Here is a 27,724-nt window from a genome sequence, read left to right on the forward strand (position 1 = left end):
GTTTTCTGAAACGAAAATTACAAGAGCGGCAAGCTGCTATTTTTTGACTGAAAGCTGGAAATGCATTATAAGTCTCATTCTTATTATGAATTTAAAAATTTTGATAGTTTTAAAAAAGTACCGCACAGTAAAAAAAAAATTGAACACCACAGCCATATGCCCTATTAAATATTAACAAAAGCATTTTTGGCTATTACTGTTCAAATTATTATTATTATTATTATTACATGACACCTCCAGGGAGTTCAAAGGCTCATCAAGGGAGGGCACCTACTCTACAACTCTCCATCTCCACCACTCAATCCACCAACTACAGCAAACCTTATCATCTACACAAACGCCATCTACTGATTACCACAACCCTAACAGAGTATGCAGCCTCCCATCGATGTATCACAAACTTCAAGATTTCAGTTTGCTGCATTAAACTGATATCTCCATTAATTTGCCCATCTGTCCAGTTTATTCAACTCCTCTTGCAGAACTGACACATCTGCACTATTACTAATAGCCCTCCCTCACTATTTCATACTTAAAACAAATGTACATCATGAGTGCATAGAAACAAGCAAATCAAAGAAATGGGAATACAAGGTACGTACAGTAGTTGGTGGTTTACCAGTTAAAAAAACTGATTTGCTTCTACACACTGATGATGTACTCCATTTTCAGTACGAAATATCTGTACTGTGAGACAACAGATGAGGGGTCCCCTCGATACTTCTGTAGATGTCAGAAGGTGAATCCATTCTGATAATAGGGTAATCAGTGCATTTCGTGGAATGAGTGTTTATTATTATATTTCAGAAAATTAGCTTTTCTTTTATGAAAATTCTGGTTTTTAAAGTGATAACTATTTTGCTTGCACAACAGTTGGAAACTTTTACTCACAAAGCATTTGATTTCGCGTGTTGGTAACGAATTCCTACATTTCCTTATTCCTTTCTCCCCTTCAACATGAATTGACTCTTCTTGGCACATTGCCAGCCGTGGGCCTCGAATCTGTGGTCGGACAGTACTTTCATTTTATTAAAGCCAATTACTGTGGTCATTGTGCAATTTATTGTTTATAGTCATCCCACAGGTACCTTTAAAGATAAAGCTATGGAAATGCCCTATTATTATAAGGCATTTCCATAGAGCCTGAAGTTTCAATGAGTTCATTCGGTGCTAATCAAGCAAAAAATCTGTTCTTGACACTGCTGGAAATCACATCATTACACTCTTTTCAGAGGCAACCCTGGCCCAACTACACCCCTGACTGTTATAAAAAATATTTCGGAGTCAAGTTATTATGATCAGTTCTGGTCAACAGGATTTGATGGGAATAATAACCTTGGAGAAGGTACAAAAGCAGATAACAAAAATTATATCAGACTGTACAATGTTTGTTATTAGAAAAGAGTCAGGGCACGCAGCCTGCAGAATTTGGTGGATAGATCACAAAGACTTGATATGAATGAGAGCAAATAAACTGTTGAGAGGTAGTTATAGTATTTATACTGGGGAGGTATTTTGTATGATAGAACAATAAGAGCAATCCCTGGAAGCTGCAAGTGGTGAGGATGAGAATACGAAATACTTTTTTTTTTCATGGAAGCTAGTTGTTTTGTGGCTTGCATTGTGATAGGGTAGTAAACGAGTTTAAGGAAGGATATGCTAGACTGTACTGTCTAACCACACACAACTGGTGTTTTCACTCTTCAGAAGTCCTCAATAATATATATATATATATATATATTTTTTTTTTTTCTAATCATCATACAGAGTATTTACATATATACAATAAAGTATACTATTACATTTTCTGTTCAGTACAAAATGTAGAGAGCAGTGATTTTTGTTTTAAATATAAATGTACATAATTTTTTTTTTCAATATCAATATAATAGCTTATTATTATACAGCCTACATGTACACATTTTTTTTTTAATATCAGTATCTTCATTATTGTTATACACCTTACAACTGAATAATAATAATAATTTTTTATTTTATTTTTATTTTTTTCAATGTAATCAATTATTATAAATTATTTATTTTTTCTTTCTGTTGATCTCGGTTGGGATGTAATGCCTCAGTTTGCATCCTCGAAGCTTTGTAATTAGCTTATCTCAGGATGACACCAGTTAGATATATATATATATATTTTTTTATTTGATTGCTGTGTTGGAAGTAGGCAGATGTTTGGGAGGTCAAATGAATAATCTGAAAGGTCTAAGTGAAATTGCCGATATATTCTGGTGTTATTGCATCTGTCTTGATGGTACACATTCTTTTTTATTGTGATGTTCTTTTTGAACATCACAATAAAAGCAAGTTTTGGCAAGCAGATGTTTGGGAGGTCAAATGAATAATCTGAAAGGTCTAAGTGAAATTGCCGATATATTCTGGTGTTATTGCATCTGTCTTGATGGTACACATTCTTTTTTATTGTGATGTTCTTTTTGAACTAATTAGGCAGCTTTTTTTTTTCTTTTTTTTTTCACTGTGGCAGCCTGTCTATGTCTTCTGAGCTTTCAATTTGTATCGGCTTTGAAGTTTGTGACTTCCTTAAGAATAGCTTGGCATCTCTGATCCACAAAAATTGGTAATTTTTTTCTGTTTTTGCTTTTCTTGCTTGGTACAACAGATTCTGGTTGAATGGTGTTAAATATTTGGATAGGAAGATTGGTGTATTGTCTTGCAATGCGTTCAAGTGCTTGGCAACTGGTTTTTTCTGTCTGCTGGCTTTTATGAGATTGTCTCTTGTGGACTTGCTCGTAAGATGAACTATGACTGGTGCAGGTCATGGCAAGCGTTGTTTTTACTTTTCCTAGAAATCCACTTTACAGTCTGATTATCGTTAAGTTGTAGGGGGATGGCAATTGCATGGCCTAATTTTAAAACTACGTCTCTGAGGTTTTCTGTAGGTGCAGTTTCAGGAAGATCGTTTATGACAAGATCTTCTTTATGTTGTTGCTGATTTAAGTATTGATTTAAGTAATTCGTATTGTAGTTTTAGAGATGAAGTTTTTTTGGATGTCTCTTTCATCAAATTGTGTTGCCTGTCATTTAGTGTGTTAATGCTGATTTTAATGTCTTTTACCGTTTTCAACACTCCTATCACTGCTAAATTATTATGTTTGATCAAATCTTCATATTCACTAGTTTTCTTGTTATTTGTTCGTTCTGTTTGTCGAAGAGTTCTTGCACAAGATCTAATAATAATAATGGTACTATAACAAATCAGCATTTCACAGAGCAACATTCGGTGGGGTAAATGAAACTGGAGATAAGCACTCTAAATTACAAGTCATTAAGAAACTAACTTATAACATTTGCTATCTTTTACAGTACCTGAGTTAGTTCTTTAAGATTTCATGGTAATTTGGTAGTTAGATTAAAAGGAAGTCAAATTTTTGCAAAAATGAGAAACAACCACTAGACAAGGTGCAGAGTGAGGAACTAAATTAATTTGGGAACTTTAGATTTTCAGATGTAAAGACAAGTCTCACAGTATCTTTTCTATTTTTCTAAGTGATATAGTTTGTTAAATAGGAGGAAAACGAAAACAGGGAAAATTATAATTATAATTATTATTATCTGAGACCTCCAAGGAGTCAAGGACTCATAAATCACCTGAGCCAGCTATCATATCTTCCCTTAAATTCATTCACACTAGTTGCACTCACTATATGGATCCCAGACATCCCGTAAAATACAGTATTGTCTCGTTTTTGGCTAATGCGTCCCGTATTAACACTCTATTTGTATCTATTTGTATTTGTAAGTAAAAAATCATTTGAAGGCAACTTAAAGTGGCTTAATGAAAATATGCAGCCTAACAATTTGATTTACTATTTGTTTACTTATATTTAGTAAAGTGTATGCATAGTAAACCTTACCACGCACACACTTGGAAAATTAGAATCATTTTGTAAGACTGGCATATGTGATGGATGCACATACTAAACTTTCACCCTCAGTCATAAGTGTCCTGTATTTTTTTCCAATGAATCTGGGATCCTAACTCACTACCCATAAAGGCAAACTATTCCACTCACTGCTCTGTGAGAGAAAAACCTAGCTCTTAACCCTTTTTTGACTATGAACAAACTTAACTTCCATGGATGTTCCTGTGTTCTCTCCCCACTTTCCATAGAACGAAAAATTTCATCAGTTAATATCCTATAACACCCATTCAAAAGTTTATAGACCTCTATCATATCACCCCTCTTTATCCTGTTAACCAGAGTCTGCAATCCACATACTTACAGTCTGCCCTTATAATCTAAATCCCATAATCCAGATATAATCTTTGTAACTCTTCTTTGCACCCTTTCCACAGTTTCTTTATCTCCTTGGAATCGAGAGACCAAATCTGCATACAATAATCCAGGTGTAGTCTTATCAAAGCCTTATAAAGAGGCAAAATGACTTCCTTATCCTTATATGTCAAGGTTTGCTTAAATATCACAATTATCTTCTGAATTGCATTGGCAACTTTTGCTATGTGAACTTTGAACCTCAAATTCCTATCCATCAATATGTTAAGATCCCTTGCTTCATCAGTTTCTTGTAGCATAACCCCACTAATATAATATGCTGCTGAAAATCTCATCATGCGAAAGTGCATAACTTAACACTTACTAACATTAAACTGATAACCGTTTTAGTTTGCCCAAATTTCCATCCTATTCAAATCATTTTGTAAGTGCTGAATATCAATAGTATCCCTGATTGTCCTGCCTATCTTCACATCATCGGCGGACAATTGCACACCTGATGTTAGACCCTGCTTGATGTCATTAATGCATAGATGTTAGTTATTGGCCCAAGAATTAAACCCTGAGATACACCGCTGGGAACCTTAAATCTAGCAGACTCACACTGTATACCACTTTTTGATATCTGTCTGTCAACCATCCCCTGATCCATGTCAAGAGTTTATGTTCCAATCCCATATTCTCCAGTTTATGCAACAGCCTTTCATGTGGTATCAAATGCCTTCGAAAAATCTAACATTATCATAGTGTATCCATTCCATTCATCCAACTCAGCCATAACATTGTTATAAAATATGGGTAAATTGAGCAATAAGCCAGCACACTGGATTGAATATCCCAATTTTTCATAAAGTAGTAGTAAGGTTGAGAACAATTAGTCCATCCCTAAAACTTGAATACGATATGGTAAACAAAACACAGAACTGTTTATTTTCATGGAAAATAGTAAGTAAACGAAAGGAAATATTAGGAAGGAGAGAGAGAGAGAGAGAGATGTGAGTAGGTAGTAAACAAACCAAAGAAATTTATAGACATGACATGACAAACATAGTAGAAAATAAGTTTTTGGATTCTACTGCAATTTCTTAAAAGTTACATCTCACTTCCTCTTCACACCACATTTAAAAAAAAAAAAAGTTTATCTGCTGTTTATTTCAGCTCTACTATTCTTAAAATGTTTTGCTTTTGTTTGTCAACTGTTCAGAAGAGAGATTCCTCCTAAAGAATGAAAACTAAACCATACAATGATTAAAGCGGTGAGATACAAAAGTATACAAAAATTTGTGTCATGCATTTGTTAAAACACAAACAGATGTCATGTTAATTCTTTATTTAATGAATTTACTAGTGTTTTATATATCATATCAATGAAACAAAAGAACAGGCACGCTCATGTGCATACAACAGCTGAGATTGTCAAGTGATAACACTTGATGATGATGATAAAGGTATTTTGACTAGTTGTTTGTGCTTCAATTCTCTTCTTATGGAGGAGGTTGCATTCTTGTCTCTGTTTTCTGAACACAAACTTGCACAATTGTGATACTGATGTATCATCATTGCACAAATCAAACAACAACATGTTAACTGACACTGATTACTTTCTATGTTATTCATGTGTTTTTGGAAATAAAATATGACATTTACATTCTTTTTCCTCGACATCTGGCATAAGCAAGCACTGTTACTATGCCTAGTGCTATACCAAACACCACAAAAAAGAAACTCATTCCACCTACCAAACCTGAAAAATAAAAAAAATTAAATAAAAATTTTGCAAAAATATGCAGATTTCAATTAAATAAAAACAAATGTTTTAAAGGTTTCAAAATATTATTAATAATTATTTATTTTGATTTAAGTATATTTCAACACTAAATAGTAATGGGAAAGTGTTTAAAAGAAATGAGGTGTAGAATTAGGAGATATGCAGGGTGAGAACATATGTAGATGCCTTTGAGGTGAATACGTATAATGATAGCAATAATCAAAGAATGCTGAATGGGATAGTCATGAAAAGATGCAAGGGTACCTGTGAGTACAAAGTTCAGTTCCTGTAAACTAAAACTAGAAGCATCATATTTAAAAGAAAAATAATTTTGGTACGAGTTAATCTGATTTGGAGAAACATTATATATGTGTAGTAAGGGATATTATATGTTCATGAAGATAAAGTATTGATAATATCAGAAGAATTTTAAATAACAAGAGAAGTTTAACAAGAAGGCAACATTATGAGAGGCAGTGCATTTAGGGGTTATGAAATTTGAGATAGATGTCAACAGGACAAAACATATACCTGCAAGTGGATATAGGTCTGTGTGGAAGGCGGGGGGGGGGAGGCAAAGTTAGATACCACTCACAGCAAATTGGCTCAATGAGCACAGAACAAGTAATTATTATGAGAGACTTCAATTATGGAAATATAAATTTTTGGATAGACTGGGTGTTGTAAGTTATTCATCTAAGTTACTAAACAACACCAAAATAATAAATAAATAAGATAATTATTAACTGGATAATAGTTTTGCTAGATTTTAAACTAGCAATTCATAAGAGCACAAACTACTTATTGTGATACATAAGCAACAAGAAACAGTTCAAACTGTAATGGACAAAAGAGCCAAAGTCTTAACTTTAGGTCTTCTGTTTATCACACTTTGTCCATTTTGCCCTTGTGTAAGAGGTGCCTATAACCTTGTGTTGTAGAATGTGAGTAGATGTAATCCACTCACATTCTATAACACAAGTATTACATCCACTCATATCTCTAATACAAGGTTACATTTCGTATATGGATTAGATCAGCTACCATCATTATAGCAATTTTTTTTTATTATAGCAAATCCAGTTTAGCAAGCAATGCATTATTTACAAAACACAGGATTAGGATTCAGTTGAAAAAAAGTTATTTTCTTCTGAAAAAACTGTACAAAGAAAGCTGCGAAAGCACACATTCACAACCCAAAGCTGAACAAAAACAACTCTTAAAATTTTCTTAATCTTGGGAAGTTATGCTGACTAATACTTACCATTCATGTATTCTTTAATTTGAAATGAATTTTTTGTTTATATTAAAAAATAATTTAGTACCTAAATTAGTTTATTGTAAATTATTTTTGATATCATTTAATGCAGATAGAGCTATCTCCTGCAGCCGATAGTGTGTTCCTATAATTGTATTGACAATGGCTATGAAACTTAGCCAAAAAATATTAAAAATAAAGACATTTAAATTGTTAAAATACACAAATATGAAATTAAAACTTATAAAAGATACTGAAATATTATTAATGATTGATAAGAGAATAACAGGAGGAATAAATCAGGCTTCATAAATAACATTTTATAGTACTGAAACCATCTTTGTTATCTACGTCTGTACCCTTTCCACTAATTTATCCCCTTCAAATCCATAGGACCAAATTTGAGAACAATAGTCCAAGTGTTGTCTAATCAGGGTTTTATATAATGGAATGACAACTGTTTTATCTCTGTAGGTCAGCATCCTTCGCAGTATGGCAACAATCATCTGGATAACATTAGGGTAACATATTGCAAAGGTGGTTTGCAAGGGTACCTTTGCAATATGTTCCCTGAAGTTCAGGTTTTTATTAGTTATCATCCCCACATCTCTTGCCTTCCCTACTTCCTCCTATACATGACTCCAACAGAATATGCAGCCTCCCATCGATGTATCCCAAACTTCAAGACTTCATATTTTGTTGCATTAAACTGATACTCTCCCATTCATTTGCCCATCTGTCCAGGTTATTCAAATCCTCTTGCAGGGCTGCTACATCTGCATTATTACTAATAACCCTTCCTAGCTTCACACCATCTGCAAATAGCTGCATATCCCCATGCAATCCACTGACAATGTCATTGATATAAAAAATAATACAGGTCGCAGCACTGAGCCCTGTGAGACCCCACTTGTAACTTTCTGCCTCCTTGATACTGCCCCACCATAAACAACTCTCTGATACCTAACAGATAGCCAATTGTGAATCCAGTTCACTAACCTGACATCTAAACCCATGTGCTGCAACTTAAATATCAGCTTATCATATGGTACCCTGTCAAATGCATTTTCAAAATTTAAAAAAAATGGCAGACTATCCTTTTTCCTCATCAACCGCTCTCTTGTCATGTTATCATGAAAGGTAATCATATTACTAAAGCAAGCCCTCAAAAAATCCATGTCGACTCTCACTGATAACATTTTCCTCATCTGACCAACGATGTATATGATCCCTCACTAATTCCTCCAAGATCTTAACTACTGATGAAACACAAACTGGACTATAATTTGACTTTTCCAGTCTGCTACCACCCTTTTGCAATGGCACTATCTAACCTTTCTTCCATTCCTTGGTACTTTTCCCATAACCAGAATTTTATTGAAAAGCCAGGTCAATGGAGTTGTCAGTTCTTTAGCACATTCTCTCAAAACCTGTGGCAAGATTCCCTCTAGTATTAAAACGTACTTCTCCAGGATGAAATGCTCCAATAAAGTATTCATTGAACAATTCCACTATGTCCTCTGCATCAGTCACTCTATTACCATTTGTATCCCTCATTCTTCCAGAATCATTTCTCCTCCTCCTGACCACATAGCTAAAAAAGTCCCCAAGGATTTTCTTTGGATCTTAAAACCAATCTCTTCTCATAGTTCAGTTTCACCTTCCTTACCATACTAGTCACTTTCTGGCCTGAGTCTTATATTCTTTATGCATCTGCAATCCACCCTTCTCTTTATATTTCTTCCATAACCTCTTTTTTTACCTGCAGTTCCGGTTTGATATTGTTTGTCATCTACTTTACCCCAAATTCTGTCCTCTTCTTCATTTGTGGAATGCAGCTTACTATTGTTGCTAACAAATATTCCTTCACAATTTCCCAAGCACTAATGATATCTCACCTTTTCAACTCCTCCCTCCATGGACCTGCCCCAAGTTGATATCTAAGACTATTATAATCACCTGCCTTATAATTCCACATATATTCCCTTCTCTTTGATACTCCTGCATGTCTATTCATCTTCCAAGTCAAAACCGCATGGTCCTCTCTCCAACTAGGGGCAGAGATGCCATCTGAGTTATAATTAGCTTTTCAGATGTTATGACCAAATTCCAAACTCTTAAACATAGTGTTCCTTCTACTACATTTCCTAAGACATTTGTCCCTCAAGTATTCTAGAAATTCCATTCCCTTATTACAACAAGCAGCTTCCTCTTCCCTATTTATAGTGCTGTAGTTAAAATCTTCCATAACAATCATTCTTCTTGCACTTGCCAAGCTCAACTGCCTAAACATCTCATGCTCCTCATCCACTGTGCTCCTTGGCTTGTAGCAACACCCCACTAAATATTCTGTCTTGCCCACCTCTACCTCACACTGTATACTTTCAAAACCATTAGTGTCACTACCCTACAATGCCTCCACTTTGCGAGGACATAAGTCATCATTTATCATAAACAATACTCTACTACTTCATTTTCCTTTCCTACCCTGTCAAAAAATGCTATATCCTGCTACTTCTATTCCTTATTATATTATCTTCCGTCAACCATATCTCAGAGATCCCAATAATCGTTGGACAGTCTGATGCTATGAGCACTAGCAGTTGATCTCCTTCATTCCAGATATACTCCTGGCATTAGTATAAAGAATAAAAATGTCACTGTTTCTATACCTATCATTATCTTCTCCAAACTCTACTGGACTAACCATTACATTATGTTTTCCCCCTTCTCCCAAGCACCTATTCCCACATGAGGCCACCCTAATAATTCTTCTTCCTTTCATAAGTTCCAGGGATGGTCACTTGTAATCGCTCTTTCCCCCTATTCCACCAAGAACTCCCCCATTGTCTGCCCTGTAAATACTTCTCAACCATTTAAAATCATATTACTTGTCCTTCAATTACCGAACCCTGCAGTTCACATTCCCTCAGTCTGTCCTCATAACTAACATTTTACAGTCCTGAAACCATTGCTTGTTATCCATCTCTGTATACTTTTCCACAGTTAATTTATCCCCTTCAAATCCTGGGGACCAAATTTGAGAACAATAGTCCAAGTGTGGTCTGATCAGGGCTTTATACGATGAAATTACACATCTGTATCTCAGCAGGTCAGTGTCCTCAGTATTGCAACAATCCTCTGGGTTACTTTCACCACCTTTGCAATACGTTCCATAAATTTCAGGTTTCTATCGATCATCATCCATACATTATTGTCTCCCCTACTTCCTCCAACACAGTTCCTCCAATAGAGTATGTAGCCTCCTACCGATGCCACAAACTTCAGGACTATGTTTAGTTGTTAAACTGACAACCCCATTTATTAGTCCAACTGGCAATTTACTCAAATCCTGTTGCAGGGTTACCACATCTGCACTACTACTAATAACCATTCCCAGCTTCGCATCATCTGCAAACAACTGAATATTCTCCTGCAATCCACTGACAATTTCATTGATATAAATGTTAAACAATACAGGTCCCAGTACTGAGCCCTGTGGGTGCCCACTTCTCACCTTCTACCTCCTTGATACTGCTCCCCCATGCACAACTCTCTGATACCTATCAGATAACCAATCCTGAATCTAGTTCACTAACATGACATCTAAACCCATGTGATATAGCTTATATCGTCAGCTTATCATGCGGTGCCAAGTCAAATGCCTTTGCAAAATCAAAAAAAAAAAATGGCAGAAAATGCCTTTTCCGCATCAACTGCTCTTGTCACTTTATTATAAAAAAGCAATCATATTACTAAAGCAAGAGTGCCCCTTAACAAATCCATGTTGACCCTTGCAGATAACATTACCCTCATCTGCCCAATGCCGTAACAACCACTGATGAAACACAAACTGGCTTATAGTTTGACACTTCCAATCTGCTATTACCCTTATGCAATGGCATAAGGGTAATAGCAGATTGGAATTGTCTTGTATTGGATCTTACCCTATTCCCATTCCTTGGGCACTTTTCCCTTCACTAGGCTTTCAGTGAAAATCAGAACAAGGGAGCTGTCAATTCTTTAGCATATTCTCTCAAAATCTGTGGCAAAATTCCATACAGTCCCACTGCTTTATTGACATCTACATTACTCTCTTCTTGCACTTCTAAGCCTCAAACCTGCCCTATCCCTCTAGTATTAAAATCTACTACCCCAGGATGAAAAACCCAATAAAGTGATCAACTCCACTATGTAGCTTGCATCAGTCACTCTATTCCCATTTTCATCCAGCAATGTAATTCTTTCACAATCATTTCTCCTCCTACTGGTTACATAGCTAAAGAATTCCTTAGGATTTCCTTTGCATCTCAAGGCCATTCATTCTCTTCTCTTATTCTAGTTTTGCCTTCCTTACCATACTAAAGTCACTCTCCTGGCATGAGTCTTATATTCTTCATGCATCTACCCTCCACCTCTCTCTCCTTATATCTCTTCCATAACCACTTTTTCTACCTGCAGTTCCTGTTTGATAGTTTTATCCATTTTACACCAAATTGTGTCCTCTTCCTCACTTGCAGTATGCAGCTTGCTATTGCTGCTAATAACTATTCCTCGTGAAAGAATAGTTATATAACTATTTATATAATAGTTATACAAATATAACTATTCCTTGTGAAGGAATAGTTATTAATACTAATGAAGTGTTAATAACTATTCCTTTCCTGAAGTGTTATTAACACTCTCACCAAGCTTTATCCGACTGGATATTACGATTAGTTTCAATACTATGTTGTGCTAGACCAGACTACTGAGGTTTTACTCAGAAGCTAGCAGAACATAGCATTGACACTAATCATAATATCCAGTCGGATAAAGCTTGTCTTCTCCACAGATGTAGGTTTAAATATGAAAGCCTTTTTAAAGAAAGTTGCGAAGCCCTCTTACGTTGGCCGAATTTAAATCGAAATGACCGTCTCTCTCTCCCAAAAGTTTGGGAGACTCTTATTTTATGTAACCATCAATGAAATAATTATCTTTAAAAGAATTATTTAATAATATTTTAGTAATTAATCTTCTAGCATGCAGCAACAATTTAATTGGTGATCCACCGACTGTTCTGTACTTTGTATTTCATTCCTTTAACTGTTTGTGCTACACTGACAATGTACTGTTACTTTCAGTACGAAATATTTGCCACGGGTACCTATACAAATAAATAAAAGGCATCATTATTATTATAAAGATAATAATAATGATGCCTTTTATTTATCCAAAGGGAGTAGGCAAGATGTTTAGCCCTTAATTTTGAACAGTAATTGGTAAGTAATCTTTGTCTAAGCCATCACAAAAACTGGCCAAGGGTTATTCATGATTTTCATAGGCACCTTATAGTAAAGAATGGCAGATAACTGCTGCTATTTTCTGATCACTAACCTTAACAGTATATGTTACTGTCTTTTTTTTTTTTTTTTTATGTTGGGCCCATACACAGGAGGTTGATTGGTCAACCTATAGTACATTAGTACTGTGTATGGGTGGTGGGTTGGGAAAGGAGGAATTTGTTTACATTTGATTTGAATGACTTTAAATTGTATTCGATGGGAAACACAGCAGGTGGAAGACTGTTCCAAAGTGCAGCAGTTGCAGGGATGAAGGAAGAGGAAAAGAAATTTGTTCTATTTGTTTCTAGGTGTATTGTGAAGGGATATTATGCAGCAGCTACCCGTGTTCCAATGAGCTTAGCATAGTCAATTTTCTTGATGTTGAAAGTTTTCCTCTTGGATATATTATTATTATTATCCAAGATCCCATGGGGTCAAAGACTCATCTAGAGACTTTGGATATGCATTTCATATCCAAGATCTCATGGGGTCAAAGACTCATCTTACCACATGATAATTTGATAGTCAAACTAGAGTGGATGGGGTTGGATATTAGATTAGTGCATTGGATCGGAGACTGGCTATCTGATAGGTATCAGCAAGTTGTGTATGGGGGAGCAATATCCAGGAATTGAAAGTCACTAGTGGTGTAAATCAGGGGTCTTGGACATGAGGTACATATCCAAGATCCCATGGGGGTCAAAGACTCATCTTACAATATGATAAGTTGATAGTCAAACTAGAGAGGATGAGGTTGGATATTAGATTAGTGCACTGGATCGGAGACTGGCTATCTGATAGGTATCAGCAAGTTGTGTATGGGGGGACAATATCCTGGAATTGGAAAGTCACTAGTGGTGTAAATCAGGGGTCTGTTTGAGGGCCGTTACTGTTTAACTTTTATGATAATGATATTGGCGAAGGTTTAGATGGAGATATGCAAAGTTGGGATGAACTATGAAGGGTAGAGAAGATGTTGAGGCCTTACAAGAAGACTTGAATAAATTGAGTGAATGGGCACGGAATGAGGATGTGAGTTCAATGTTGCAAAATGTAAGGTTTTAAAATTTGGGAAACAAAGATGGGATGTAGAATTTATGCTTGGTGGGGATATATTTTCGGAGTTGTATGAAATAAGAGATCTTGAGAAGATCTCTTATTTCATAAGTGGATAAGGATGTGAAATTTAGGGGACACATTGCCAAAATTGTGAAGACAACACAAAGTATTATGGGAATGATGTGGAGGACACTGACTTGTAGAAGTAAGGAGATTCTTGTTACATTGTATAAGGCTTTGATTAGGCCACACATGGACTATTGTGCCCAGATTTGGTCACCTGGTTTTCAGAAGGATGAAGAGATGTTGGAAAGGGTCCAGAGGCAACTTACTAGGTAGTTTCTGACCTCTGGAATGTTGAATATCAGGAAAGGTTGAGAAATACAATTTACAGAGTATAGTGGATAGGAAGAGGAGGGGAGATATGATAGAGACTTACATGTTAGTAAGGAATTGTTATAGGATCAATGTGGGAGAACCAGAGGTCATTCCTGGAAGCTGGATAAGGAGGATGTGAACAAGAGAAGCAGGTTTTCTTGCCTGCAGATTTGTGAATGATTGGAATTATTGCCTGAGAGTATAATAAAAGGACCTTCTAGATGAGTCTTTGACCCTATGGGATCTTGGATATGTACCTTGACTAACACACTGCGATACATATCCAAGATCCCATGGGGTCAAAGACTCATCTAGGAGGTCCTTTTATCATACACACAGCCCATCATACCTTGCCTTAAACACACTCAAATTCTCTAAAGACACCACACTTTGGGCAATGATTCCAATCATTCATGACTCTGCATGCAAAAAACCTGCTTCTCGCTCTCCTGCTCATATCGTCCTTATACAGCTTCCAGGGATGACCTCTGGTTCTCCTCTGATCTTCCACCATTTGCTGTAAAACCTCTCCCACATTGATCCTATAGCAGAGAAAGGTTGCATTTCTCAACCTTTCCTCATATTCAACATTCCAGAGGTCAGAAACTACCTTAGTAAGTTGCCTCCAACATCTCTTCATCCTTCTGTAAACCAGGTGACCAAATCTGGGCACAATGTGTGGCCTAATCAAAGCCTTACCTTATACAATGGAACAAGAATCTCCTTACTTCTACAAGTCAGTGTCCTCCACATCATTCCCAGAATTTTTTGTGCTGTCTTCACAGTTTTGGCAATGGGTCCCCTAAATTTCACATCCTTATCCACTATCTCCCCAAGATCTCTTAATTTCCTCCACCTCCAAAAATATATCCTGACCAAGCATAAATTCTACATCCCATCTTTGTTTCCCAAATTTTAAAATCTTACATTTTGCAACATTTAACTCTCATCCCCATTCCTGTACCCATTCACTCAATTTATTTGTCTTCTTGTAAGGCCACAACATCTTCTCTACTCTTCATAGTTCGTCCCAACTTTGCATCATCTGCATCTGCATTTGAATGGAGATATCTACTTTGCATATCTCCATCCAAACCTTTGCCAATATTATTACCATAAAAGTTAAACAGTAATAGCCCTAAAACAGACCCCTGATTTACACCACTAATGACTTTCCCATTCCAGAATATTGCTCCCCTAACTCCCCAACTTGCTGATACCTATCAGATAGTCAGTCTCCGATCCAATGCACTAATCTAATATCCAACCCCATCCGCTTTAGTTTGACTATCAATTTATCATGTGGTAATCTATCAAAAGCCTTTGCAAAATCTAAGTATACTGCTATGTATCCCTTTCTTCTGTCCAAGGAAACCATCACCTTACTGCAATAATTAAGTAGATTACTAAAACGTGACCTCCCTTTAGCAAATACATGGTGTCTATCAAAGATAATACTATTGTTGTCAACCCAATTCTGGATCCTAGTTCTCACCAGCTTCTCCATCAATTTAACCACTACACCTGACACACAGACAGACTTCTAATTTAATGCTCGAGTTCTATCACCTCCTTTATAAAGTGGCACAATCTTGCCCTGCTTCGACTCCTTTGAACTCCACTCAGTGCAAGACTCATATTAAAAAAATATGTCAAGGCAGATGTAAACTCCCTGATATATTACCAAATCCCACAGCCTTATTAGCATCAGGTTTACTCAACTCCCCCATACACCTCTTGTTTTTACTATATGTATTATATTTACGATAATGGAGAGGAGTCAGTCAATCCTCCCCATTATCACATTCACAGGAATGAAGACCTTTATGAACTGCTCATTAAGTATCTCCACTATATCTTCCACAACAGTTGTCTTTATACCATTTTCTCCAATCCTCCCCATTATCCCATTTTCTCCAATCAATGTTGTCATGTCATCCTTCCATAATGATTTTTTTATTTTTTATTTTTTTTTTTTTTTGCTGGCCAGATATCAAAAGAACTCCCTAGGATTCTTTTTGGCTTCATTAGCTAACTGCTGCTCAATCATCCCTTTGCTACCAATACAAACCAGGTCACCTGTCTTGCCTGGTCTTTGTAATGTAATGGCCTTTTTCTCTGTATTGCATGCTTAATCTCTTCATTCATCCATTTCACACCTACTTATTTAAACTTCTGACCCATGGAATACATTTAGACATTGATCCTACTAGATAGTTCTTGAATATCTCCAAAGCTACATTGATCTCTTTTCCAGCTAACTTCTCATTCCATGCTATATCTGCAAGCTGTCTCCTGAGCTCTTCATAATTACAGCCTTGTAGTTCCATATATACCCTTTTCTCACAGAGTTTTTCACACTGCTGGCAACCACCCAGGTAATCACTTCATGGTCACTGTCACCAACTGAAGGGTGATTTGACATCTCATTGTTAATTACATCTTCTGTAGTGATGATCAAATCCAAGTTCCTCAATCTTCCTGTGCCCTCTGTTACATACTGTCTAAGGTACAGTAGTTGTCCCTCCAAAACTCAGGAAACGCATTGTTGGAAGTTTTTCCACTTGGTTATACAGGCGGTCCCCTGGTTACAGACAACCCGACTTATGCTATTCTATACTTATGAACAGGCTCCCAAGGATCCCCATTAAGGATAATTCATAATTTGGGAACTAGTTTCTTTCGCGCATGTAAACAAACCCACACTTAGCTGAATTAATAAAGCAGCTCTTCCCATTATTTGGAAGTCAAATTTAAGGGTCTAGGTCATATTTGAAGAGCCAATCTTCAAATTTGCCATATTTGAAGATCGGCTCTTAAACTGTTTTATTCCTGCTGTGGAAAGTTATTCTTCATAAAATAAAATTCCCTTTAAAACTCTGCTTGTGCTAGACAATGCTCCTGGACATCAACATTTTTAGATGGCCTTCACCCTAATGTAAGGTCGTATTTTTACCACTCAACACTATATCGTTACTACAGCCAATGGACCAGGGAGTCATTTCTGCATTTAAGGCTTATTACTTGTGGTGTACATTCCCACAAGCAGTCAGAGCTACAGAAGATGATGTGATGGCCTTGAGAGAGTTCTGAAAGAATTATAACATCCATAATGCTATCAAAAACATTGCTAATTCTTAGGAGGAAGTGAAGTAATCAACAATTAAAAGGGTGTGGAACAAACTGTGCCCTCAATTCTGTCATGATTTTCAAGGCTTCACAGAAGACATCACCGAAGCCAGAAAAGCCGTGGTGGATAGTGGCAATACACTGCAATTGGACATCAATGAAAATGATGCCATGACTTACTAGAGTCCCATTCATAAGAATTAACCAATGAAGACCTTATGGAGATAGAGAAGCAGCTGATAGAAACACGAAGAATCAGAGGATCCAGAGCCAAGAAAGTTTATGACAAAAGAATTAACTGAAGCCTTTCATCTCATTGCTAAGCTTGAGGAATAAGATCCTAACATCCAGTGGTTTACAAACGTTTACCATGCAGTTAGTGAGAACATCAGCTGCTATAAGGCCATTTATTATGAAAAAAAGAAAAAGGCTGTGCAAACACCCTAGATACCTTTTTCAAGAAACCGACTTCAGTGGTAAGCTCGCCTCCTCCAGAAACAGAATCAAATCCTGATTCTCCAGCACCAGGTCCATTCTCTCTAGCATGATCTTCATCATCATCTTCAGATTAATGTTATCCTATATTCTTGCCTCAGAAATGCCCCTTTCAGTAGCAAGATATTGACACAATCTTTAATATTATTTTTTGAAATTTTGTCTATCCAAACTTTTTGTATGAGTTTGTTTCTATGTTCTGTTTGTTTGAATTAAAAGAAAGAGCACAACAGTTTCTGTAACTTATTATTACAGTAAAGGGATATTATTATTACACTGTATTATTATTGCCACATATAGTATTGGTATTATTATTATTATTGCTGCACATACACTGTTCATCAGGGATCCAAGTTACGTACAAATCTGACTTAAAGACGTTCTCAGGAACGTCTTTAAGTCCATTCTCTCTAGCATGATCTCCATCATCATCTTCAGATTAATGTTATCCTATATTCTTGCCTCAGAAATGCCCCTTTCAGTAGCAAGATATTGACACAATCTTTAATATTATTTTTTGAAATTTTGTCTCTCCAAACTTTTTGTATGAGTTTGTTTCTATGTTCTGTTTGTTTGAATTAAAAGAAAGAGCAAAACAGTTTCTGTAACTTATTATTACAGTAAAGGGATATTATTATTACACTGTATTATTATTGCCACATATAGTATTGGTATTATTATTATTATTGCTGCACATACACTGTTCATCAGGGATCCAAGTTACGTACAAATCTGACTTAAAGACGTTCTCAGGAACGTATTTCGTTTGTAACCCGGGGACTGCCTGTACTATAAATTAAAGATATCAAGAAATTATATACTTGGTTTAATCCTTTATCCAAGTGTAAACAAACAAATTTTACACCTGAACTAAAAATAGTTCAGGCGTAAACACAGCAGCTCAGTCCTGGATCTATAGCTAATTCCACTGATATCACCCATTCAATACAATTTCCCCATGCTCAACTCGAACCATTTCCCTTTCTCCTTATTCATCTTAGAACCCTCTTCAAATCCAACTGTTTTCTTTTGATCCCAGGTTATCCCCTTCCCTTCCTGTCTACTCATGCATTCACGTCCTCTTGGAGCATCCACCTTTCTCACGCTGTGTTCCCTTGTCCACCCCAAGCCTCCCCTTTTCCCTGTTCGTCTTGCTCACCCATTCTCTCATTCTCTATACTCATGCCACTAACTTCTTCATTCATAACCATGTCTTCAATCTCTCCTGTCTTACTCTCCTGTTCTTCCACACATCGCATATTTTAAATTAAATTCCATATTCTAAATTAAAGATGTCAAGAAATTATATTCTTGATTTCATCCTTTATCCAAGTGTAAGCAAACAAGCTTTGTGCATGAAGCAACTTCATATATATAGAGGCTAATAATTTCACATCAACTTCTTTAGTATCCCATATTGGAATGCACATATCCTTCCATTGTGGAAGGGCAACTATCCAGTCTGGTTTCATATTAGGAGAAAGAAAAGATAGATAATAAGAGAGAGAGAAAAGTCATCAGCTCTTTGTATCATCATATAGCCAAAGGTTATCAGTTTTCATCTTTCACTAATCTCATATAGATGAATAACCAAAGACCAATTGAAACCAAAGTGCAAAAATGACTGATACCCAGGTGGTTAGCCTTAGCTGAGTTAACTGCCTTGAGTTGGCATTGCTTCCCAGTCATCCCTATAATTGGCTATAAGACCACATTGAATTAAGAGGATGGAACTATTTAAAAAACCTCTCATAGCAAGAATAGACAGAATTTTATCTCCTCTTGGTGAACATAGCACATGTGGGTGTTCTACACATCTAGTCAAAAATTTGATATCTCCTAGAATGCTTCTTTCTAAATATAAAAATCATCTGACTGAAGAATAAAATTTCCACAATACAATATTATAAAGCATTTGGATGTCATATTGCTAGTTTTCAAATCCATGTTTCTTTCTAACCTTCCATAAATAGTATTTTAATTCATTAATTATAAAAATCAAAATTGTCTTCCCATTGCTGACAGGTGGTGGGTACTGCAAAAAAACTTCTGTTGTAAGTAATGGAATGCCCAACACATTACATAATCTGTTTCAAATATGCAGGGCAAGAGGGCATCAGTAGAATGCATGTTCTACTGTTTGCTTTTATTAATGGAAACAATATCAATGCCAGAATGTTGTAGCAATCTTAGAGTTAACTACACGGTGTCAGTGGTGCATCCAGAGGGGAAGTCACCCCCCCTCAAAGAAAATGGGAAAAAAAACACTAGAAAGTTTTCCAAAAATCTTTTCCTAATTAAAATTTATTCTTTTTATTTATGTTGTCGTGTCTTCTATTTCTATACTACTAATGAACTAGCAATCATTGCAGATGCTCAGTCAGGTTGTATGCGATGCGTAGTGTGTATTCTCAAATCGTCTACTCAACTTTGGTCCTCCCCAAGATTAAATCCTGAGTGTGCTACAACACTGTGTTGTAGCACACTCAGGAACAATCTCAGCTTTTGGACCTTATCATCATTTACTCCAAACAGGGGAAGATGAAAACCCAGGTAGTACCAGAGAAGGAACAGATTATTACATAATCTGTTCCAAATACACAAGGCAAGAGAGCAGCTGTAGAATGCATGTTCTACTGTTTCCAATTGATAACAGATGTCACACATTGGAGCTCCGATGTTAAAGTATCTCCATTTGATGGTACTGGAAGGAGGCCCTATGCAATTCTCCAAGCAACATCCCTCCTGTTAGGGTATATCCTTGGAACCTCAATAAGTTATGAAAGATAGTGTTGTTATCAGTGACCAACTGGAAGTTCATGGTGAAAGAGATTAAAGATTTCTTTATACCAAATTTTACTTATTTAATGGAAAAAATGTCAGTGCCAGAGTGTTGTGGCAGTCTTAGCATTAAGCATAGAGTGTTGTAGTATTCAGGAAGAATCTCAGCTTTTGGATCTTTATAAATCATTTACTGCAAACAGGGGAAGATGAAAACCCAGGTAGTACAGGAGAAGGTCTGCAAATGTGTGATTGATCTTTATTTTATGGATTTTTGAAGCCGTAATGCTTAAATAGCAGCATTTTAAGACTGGAAGCCCAAATCCTGCATGCTTATTTGATAGTTGAAGAAATTCCTTTTTAACTTCTTGCTATCAGCTGGACCAAAAAAAAAAAAAAATGCACAGGCTTGCTATATAATTGCCTTTCTTCAGCTTCTGATGATGTCTGTAATATTTATGATGAACAACTGAGCAGGAAAGATAATGGTTTTGAGTACTATGGCTTTGGAAGAAAAGGAAATTGGCCCTATTTCTAGTCTTCTAAGGTCTCAAAGTTCTTGAACTGTTAATATTGGGTAAGTGGAGAAGACATTTCCAAGTATAATGAGGGGTTCTTTTCTCTCTCTCTCTCTCTCCTAGAGGTTAGTCTAAAAGGAATGCCTCTAAGATCCCACTTTCTCAAAACTTTTAATTTTATCTTGTCTGCATTAGTAGTTAATCCACTGATCTTCCTGAATTCTGAAAATATCAAAAAAAAAAAAAAAAAAAGACATATATGGAATCATTATCCTTCAAACTGCACACTACATCATCTGCATATGCTAATACCTTATTTCTCTTCATTTGACCATTACTGAGGTCTTATCAGTAGGAGCCAGATCCAGAAATAACACCAAGGTTGAAGTAATGAAAAAGTCAGATTTGCATATACAAGTAGCCCAAAGGTGTCACACTTTATTATTAAAATACTCTGGATTAGAGATAGATGTTGAAAGATTTCCCATCTTGTTATATTATAAATTAAAGATGCCAAGAAATTGCATTCTAGGTTTCATCTTTTATCCAAGTTTAACCAAACAATTTGCAATTAGAGTAATTTCATGGCAACTTGTATATAGAGGCTAATGATCTTGCATCAATTGCCTCATTATCCCATAATGTAACACACACACACACACACACACACACACACACACACACACACACACACACACACACACACACACACACACACAGTATATAACTAAATACACAAATATTTATATATTTGTACACATACATATGCTACTGTGCACAGATTTGGTCACCTGGTTTTCAAAAGGACGAAAAGATGATGGAAAGGATCCAGAGACTAAAGTAGTTTCTGATCACTGCAATGTTTAATATGAGGAAAGGTTGAGAAGATGCAATTTACAGAGTCTAGTGGACAGGAGGAAGAGGCAAGATATGATAGAGACCTATAAATTAGTAAGGGGTTGTTATAGGATCAATGTAGGAGAGGTTTTACAGCAAATGGTGGGAGATCAGGGGAGAACCAGAGGTCATCCCTGGAAGATGTATAAGGAGGGTGTGAGCATGGGAGTGAGAAGCAGGTTTGTTGCATGCAGAGTTGTGAATGATTGGAATGCCTTGCATGAGAGTGTGGTGTCTGCAGAGAATTTGAATGTGTTTAAAGCACGGTATGATGAGCTGTGTTTATGACAAAGGGACCTCCTACATGAGTCTTTGACTCCATGGGATTTGGGTAATGATAATAATAATAATGTTGTAAAATTGGGAGGAGTTATACTGGAGGAAGTAGGGGAGACAAGAGATCTGGGGTTGATGATTGATAGAAACCTGAAGTTTAGGGAACATATTGCAAAGGTGGTGAAGGTAACACAGAGGATTGCTGCTATTATGAGAAGGACACTGACCTGCAGAGATAAGAGGGTTATCATTCCGTTGTATAAGTCTCTGATCAGACCACACTTGGACTATTGTTCTCAGATTTGGTCCCCAGGATTTGAAGGGGATAAATTAACTGTGGAAAGGATACAAAGACGGATGACAAAGATGGTTTCAGGACTCTACAAGGATAGTTATGAGGATCGGCTGAGAGAATGTGGACTGCAGAGTTTGGTGGATAGAAGAAGGAGAGGTGATATGATTGAGACTTTTAAACTGTTGAGAGGTGGTTACAGGGTTGACACTGGGGAGTTCTTTTGCTTGGTTGAACAGCGGGAAGGAGTGATTACAATAGGCCATCCCTGGAAGTTACGAAAGGAAACTGTGAGCAAGAGGGTAAGGAGTGGTTTCTTTGTGTGGAGGGTGGTTGAGCTGTGGAATGCATTGCTTGATGGAGTGGTGGGAGCGAGAACAGTCAGTGAGTTTAAAGAGTGGTATGATAGACTTTGTGTTTCTCAGGGGGGGACCTCCCCTCGATGAGTCTTGACAGACTTTATGTCTTAGGAAGGACCTCCCTCGATGAGTCTTTTGACTCCTTGGAGGCCTGAATAATAATAATAATAATAATAATAATAATAATAATAATAATGTGTGTGTGCCCTGCAACAGGGATGAAACATAATGTTCCATCAAGTGACCTTCTGTTTGAGCAAAGCGTGCAGAAGAATGAATAAATATGTTAAGATGAATGTTCATCTAAGTGATTCTCAGAAAGCTAATCTATGAACACAGTTAAAAAATCAAAAGGTAAAGTTGAATATAGATAGATCCAAACCTCCAGATCATGAAATATACTGGACTAGAATCCAATGTAATTAGCTCAATAATGAAAAAAAAAAAAGGAATAAGAAATTAATTAAACACAACTTAGAGAATAATGGTAGAATATTACCATTCCTAATGCATAGTTTAGATTCATTAAGAACAGCTGCTCACTGGAGAATTATGAAAAAAAAGTATTAGATGGTACTATGATTACAAAATTTTAGAACACAAAATCACAGCCTTCTGTTGTTTAGAATACTAAGTTGAAGCCTTCTCTCTTTATAACACAAACTGAAGTCTTTTAAGAATACCAAGTTGAAGACTTGAAGGCTATTTATTTTTAATAAATGTGAAAAGGAATGTAGAATGATAGTTTGCATTTCATTTTCTTAACTATTAATACAAATTATACTGTACAAATGTTGGATAGCACTTGGCATGATGTTTAGGGCCTCCCTCAATGAGTCTAAGGACTCCATGAAGTTGCCCATAATAATAATAATAAATATACTTAAGACGAGTAAAATCTCTACTAAAAAGTAATTTCTACACCAAAATTTTGTAGTTAAGTTGAATGACAAATCTTACCTGAGTTGAATTTTTTTTGACTAATTTTCCCAGCTTGTGATGCTTCTGAAATAAATATAAAGTTATTTGAAGTTTGGATAAAAGTTTAGCAGACAAAATTTATTACTATCTACAATAGCAAATAAAGACATTTACCAAAAAGTTAATGTTCATGCACCATGGACCATATGTCTCAAGACCATTTCTTATGGCCACCATAAGAATTACTTATAACACATATAGTGCACTTTAATATTATACAGAAAATTCTTCCTTTTTATATCAAATGTGAAAGAGAAAAAATTACTTGCAATTAAAATTCTAAATGATACAAGTGCAATTCAAAAGGGTTCAAAAATTTTATATCTGGAAATATTATTCTTCATATTGGAGGTTTAATGGAGTATTGACAGCCCTAGAAAAGGAAAAAAAACTAATTTTAATGCTTCCTATATTTTGTTTCAGTCACTGAGACATCTTCAGGAGTACAGATAACACTTGTCACACACACAAAGACAACACAATGATCATGTGGGAAAATTCCAGAAAAAGACAAGTTAAAAAACTCACTTAAAAAAGTATCTTCCTCGCAGCCGAACATTGCACAAAAATTCAAATCCTTTGACCGCGTGGAAAGGCTTATGTGTTCGTCACACATGTTGAATAGAATTTTAACGGTATTGATGCAAACACAGATTGATAAGAAAATAACTATTTATTAACTTAAAAGCTAATATTTCGCTGGTATTATATCCAGCATCTTCAGAGCACACAAACACAGTTTGTTACAAATACTAGACAACCACAATCCCGTGTAACAGTGGGGCTAGTATAAGTAATTGCAAGGTGTAACACAAGACTAAAGTCCTAATAAGGCGCCATCTAAGTAAAAAAACAAAAAAAAAAACAGTAGGCCAAAGTTTTGAAAAAAAAAAAAAGTAAATAAATATTAATTTGGTCTTAGAATGACTGTCTCCCAAATCTTTGGTAGATTTATGCAGCCATACTTGTTAAGGTTTGGAGTATGTTTTAAGGCTTCTGTTGATTCCAGGAACAACCTCTCTGACTTGTAGAAGCTTCTGTGTAGTACTTCTGTTTTTTTTTCAATTGATCAAACCCTTTGGTTCTTCTACCCCCCCCCCCTCCACAGCAGATATATGATTTACCAAAAATCCACAAACCTAATTTCCCCCTAATACCTATAGTAGATGCCACTGATGCTCCATGCTAACAATTGTCAAAACAGCTGGCAAACTCTCTTACCCCTCTCACTGGACTTACCACATCCTATATAAAAAAACTCTACTCATTTCAAAACCTTGATTGAGAATAATACATATATATACTGGTAATCTTTGATGCCACATCACTGTTTACCAATATTTTCTTAAATGACACTTAACACTCCTAAAAAACATTTTTCCTTCAGATATCTTTGATCTCTTTTCCTTTGCCATCAATTCTGGTTATTTTTCTTGGAAGAATAAAATTTACAAAGAGATAGAGGGAACCGCTATGGGTTATCCCACTCTCCCCTACCAATTTTTACATCAAAAATTTTGAAAAATGAGCCATAGACTCATCCCCTCTCAAACTCAAACATTCTATCTGGCCAAGACACGTAGATGATGTGTTCTCAATTTGGCCTCATGGCTCAGACACATTAGAGTCCTTTTTCAGTCAACTTCATAGTCTACATCCAAGAATCAGTTTATGATGGAAAAAGAAAATAACAATAGTTTACCCTTCCTAGATATCCTAGTAATGTGTCTTCCAAAAAGTGGTAGAAAACACACTCACACAGGCAGATACATCCACAAACTTTCCCACACCTCTCAACAATATGGCATCATTAAAACTGTAACCAACAGAGTCTGTAATCTTTGTTCCAGTGGAACCTCTCTTTCAACTGAACTCAACCATTTACACAATACTTTCTTAACCAATGGCTATAGTGATTACAGAATTTAAAAAAAATAATAATCAGTTCCTGCTGCATTCCTTGGCCATCTCTTCAGAAGGATTTCAGAAATGCTATCACCATCCCCTATGTCTGTGGCCCATTGGAAAACATAGCCAGGTCATTAAAAAAGTACAACATCTACACAGCTTTTAAGTTCCACTAGAAACTTGCTACCCTCATCCATTCTACCAAAGATCAGCTCCCTCCTCTCTCAGTGCCTGGAGTATATAAAGTACCCTGTTCCTGCAAGTTGGTTTGTTTTGGACAGACAGGTAGATCAGCCACTGTCCATTTAGATGAACACAAATTTTACATCTGCAATCACTGGCCTTGCAGACTATTGGATATAACTCACAGGATCTTCTGGAAGAAAATCACCATGCTCCACTCTAGTAAATTCAAAAAAGAAAGACTATTTTTGGAATCTGCAGCAGCACTCAGAAATAAACCTAATCTTAACAAATATGAACGTGTAAAACTTCCCAAAATTTGGGAAACAATAATCGTAATAGGTCCCAGTTTACATCCTAGGCTGCCTACCATAAAGAGTGCACCACCTAGGTGGATTTTTGAGAGTCATTCAGTGTTGTATTGTCTTTGTATGCGTGTTATAAGTGTTATTTGTACTCCCTGAAGATGTCTCAGTAACTAAGACAAAACATTGGAAGCATTAAAATTAATGCTTCCTTTCCAAGTGCTCTAAATACTCCATTAAACCTGCAACACGATGTCCTCTCAGCACTTAAGACTTAACACACAAAATATTCTTCTTATTAATACAAACCTTCATGGAGTCAAAAGACTCATCACATAAGGTATACACACAAAAATCCATCAAATTGTGCTTTAAACTTATTCAACATATCTACATTCACCTGTCAAGCAAAGCATTCCACTTACCAACCATTTTCAGAGCAAAGAAACTGCTCCTTAGGTCTATCTCCATTATATACTTTCCAGCAATGACACCTTTTTTTACCCACTTCTTCAAAATATTTTTTCAACATTAACTCATACTGGTCTTCTGCTCTCCTTATCAACTGAGTCACCCTACTGGCATGCTCTTTATACTCTCTTGTGCAATTGATTATTACCATTATTCATCTTGTGCTGCCTCCAAAGTGCCTTCTTCCTCCAGATTTCATGCTAAATTTCCTCATTTATCCATTTGATGCCTACCTTAGTCAGCCTTATGACATTTGGAATACATTCACACATTGATACTGTTAAGTATCTCATATTTTTTTTTGTCAGTTCCCAAACAGAATTTATTTCTTTTCTGCTTAACTCCTCATTCCATGGTATAGCTCCAACCCGTCTCCTAAGCTTCTCATAATATTCTTTCCTCACAGAAGTCTTCATATGGCTAGTCTAACACCTGGGTTGTTAGAACAACCCAGGTGTTCTCACAAATAAACACAGCAGTTCACTTTTAGATGTATAACCAGTCATACCCAAGCTACCCATTGGTTGTAATTTTCCCACCATACCTATCCTTCCCCATTCACCTTTATCACCACTTACTTCATATCTCTTTAGTCTTAAGCATCCTGACACTCTGTTCTTCTTGAATTTTCATTCTCTTTTCACATCTCACACTACACTTATTCCCATTAACAAGCACTTCAATCTCATCTATTCCACTTTCCTAATCTTTTTATTCACCTTTTATTTCCTCTGATCTGTTGCTCTCATTCATCAAATACATCACTCATCCACAATATGCACTCGCTCTGTCATCATATGATTACTCATTCTCCATCTCAATTCATCATTGTCATACTTCAGCAACTCGCTGACAATGTTCCATGCTATAATGTTATCTTTTGCTCTCCTCAATACCCTCCTGATATCCTCACTTTCTCTTTATGTGCAACCAAATCATTTGTTCCCACACCACCACTAACTCTGTTCCTAGTTTCCTTCTCTTACCCAAAGCATGAATTATATTGTTCATTCTCTCCCTCTCCTGGAAAGCAGACCTTATGGACTCTTATTAGCCACATCTCTAATAATGGAG

At 36.2% G+C, this 27,724-nt stretch overlaps 1 protein-coding gene across 2 annotated transcripts in view; it reads right to left on the reverse strand.

Annotated features, from left to right (window-relative positions):
- Nucleotides 1–5,585: 5,585 nt before the first annotated feature.
- The window catches only part of LOC150095258 (uncharacterized), a 512,519-nt gene continuing 490,380 nt past the window's right edge, over nucleotides 5,586–27,724 (reverse strand). The window contains exons 23-24 of one of the 2 annotated variants that reach the window (XM_090410467.1): nucleotides 23,763–23,804; nucleotides 5,586–6,012 (exon numbers count right to left, since the gene is read on the reverse strand). In XM_090410467.1, the coding sequence (XP_090266593.1) occupies nucleotides 5,912–6,012; nucleotides 23,763–23,804 (143 nt within the window). In that variant the 3' untranslated portion in view covers nucleotides 5,586–5,911. Of the gene's footprint in view, nucleotides 6,013–23,762; nucleotides 23,808–27,724 lie in introns of both variants that reach the window. The other variant, XM_090410466.1, reaches the window with a different exon arrangement.

This window comes from Typopeltis vanoorti, chromosome 20 (assembly GCF_054136105.1).
Source record: "Typopeltis vanoorti isolate ZY-2024b chromosome 20, IOZ_Tvanoo_1.0, whole genome shotgun sequence".
NCBI classification, from domain to species: domain Eukaryota; kingdom Metazoa; phylum Arthropoda; class Arachnida; order Uropygi; family Thelyphonidae; genus Typopeltis; species Typopeltis vanoorti.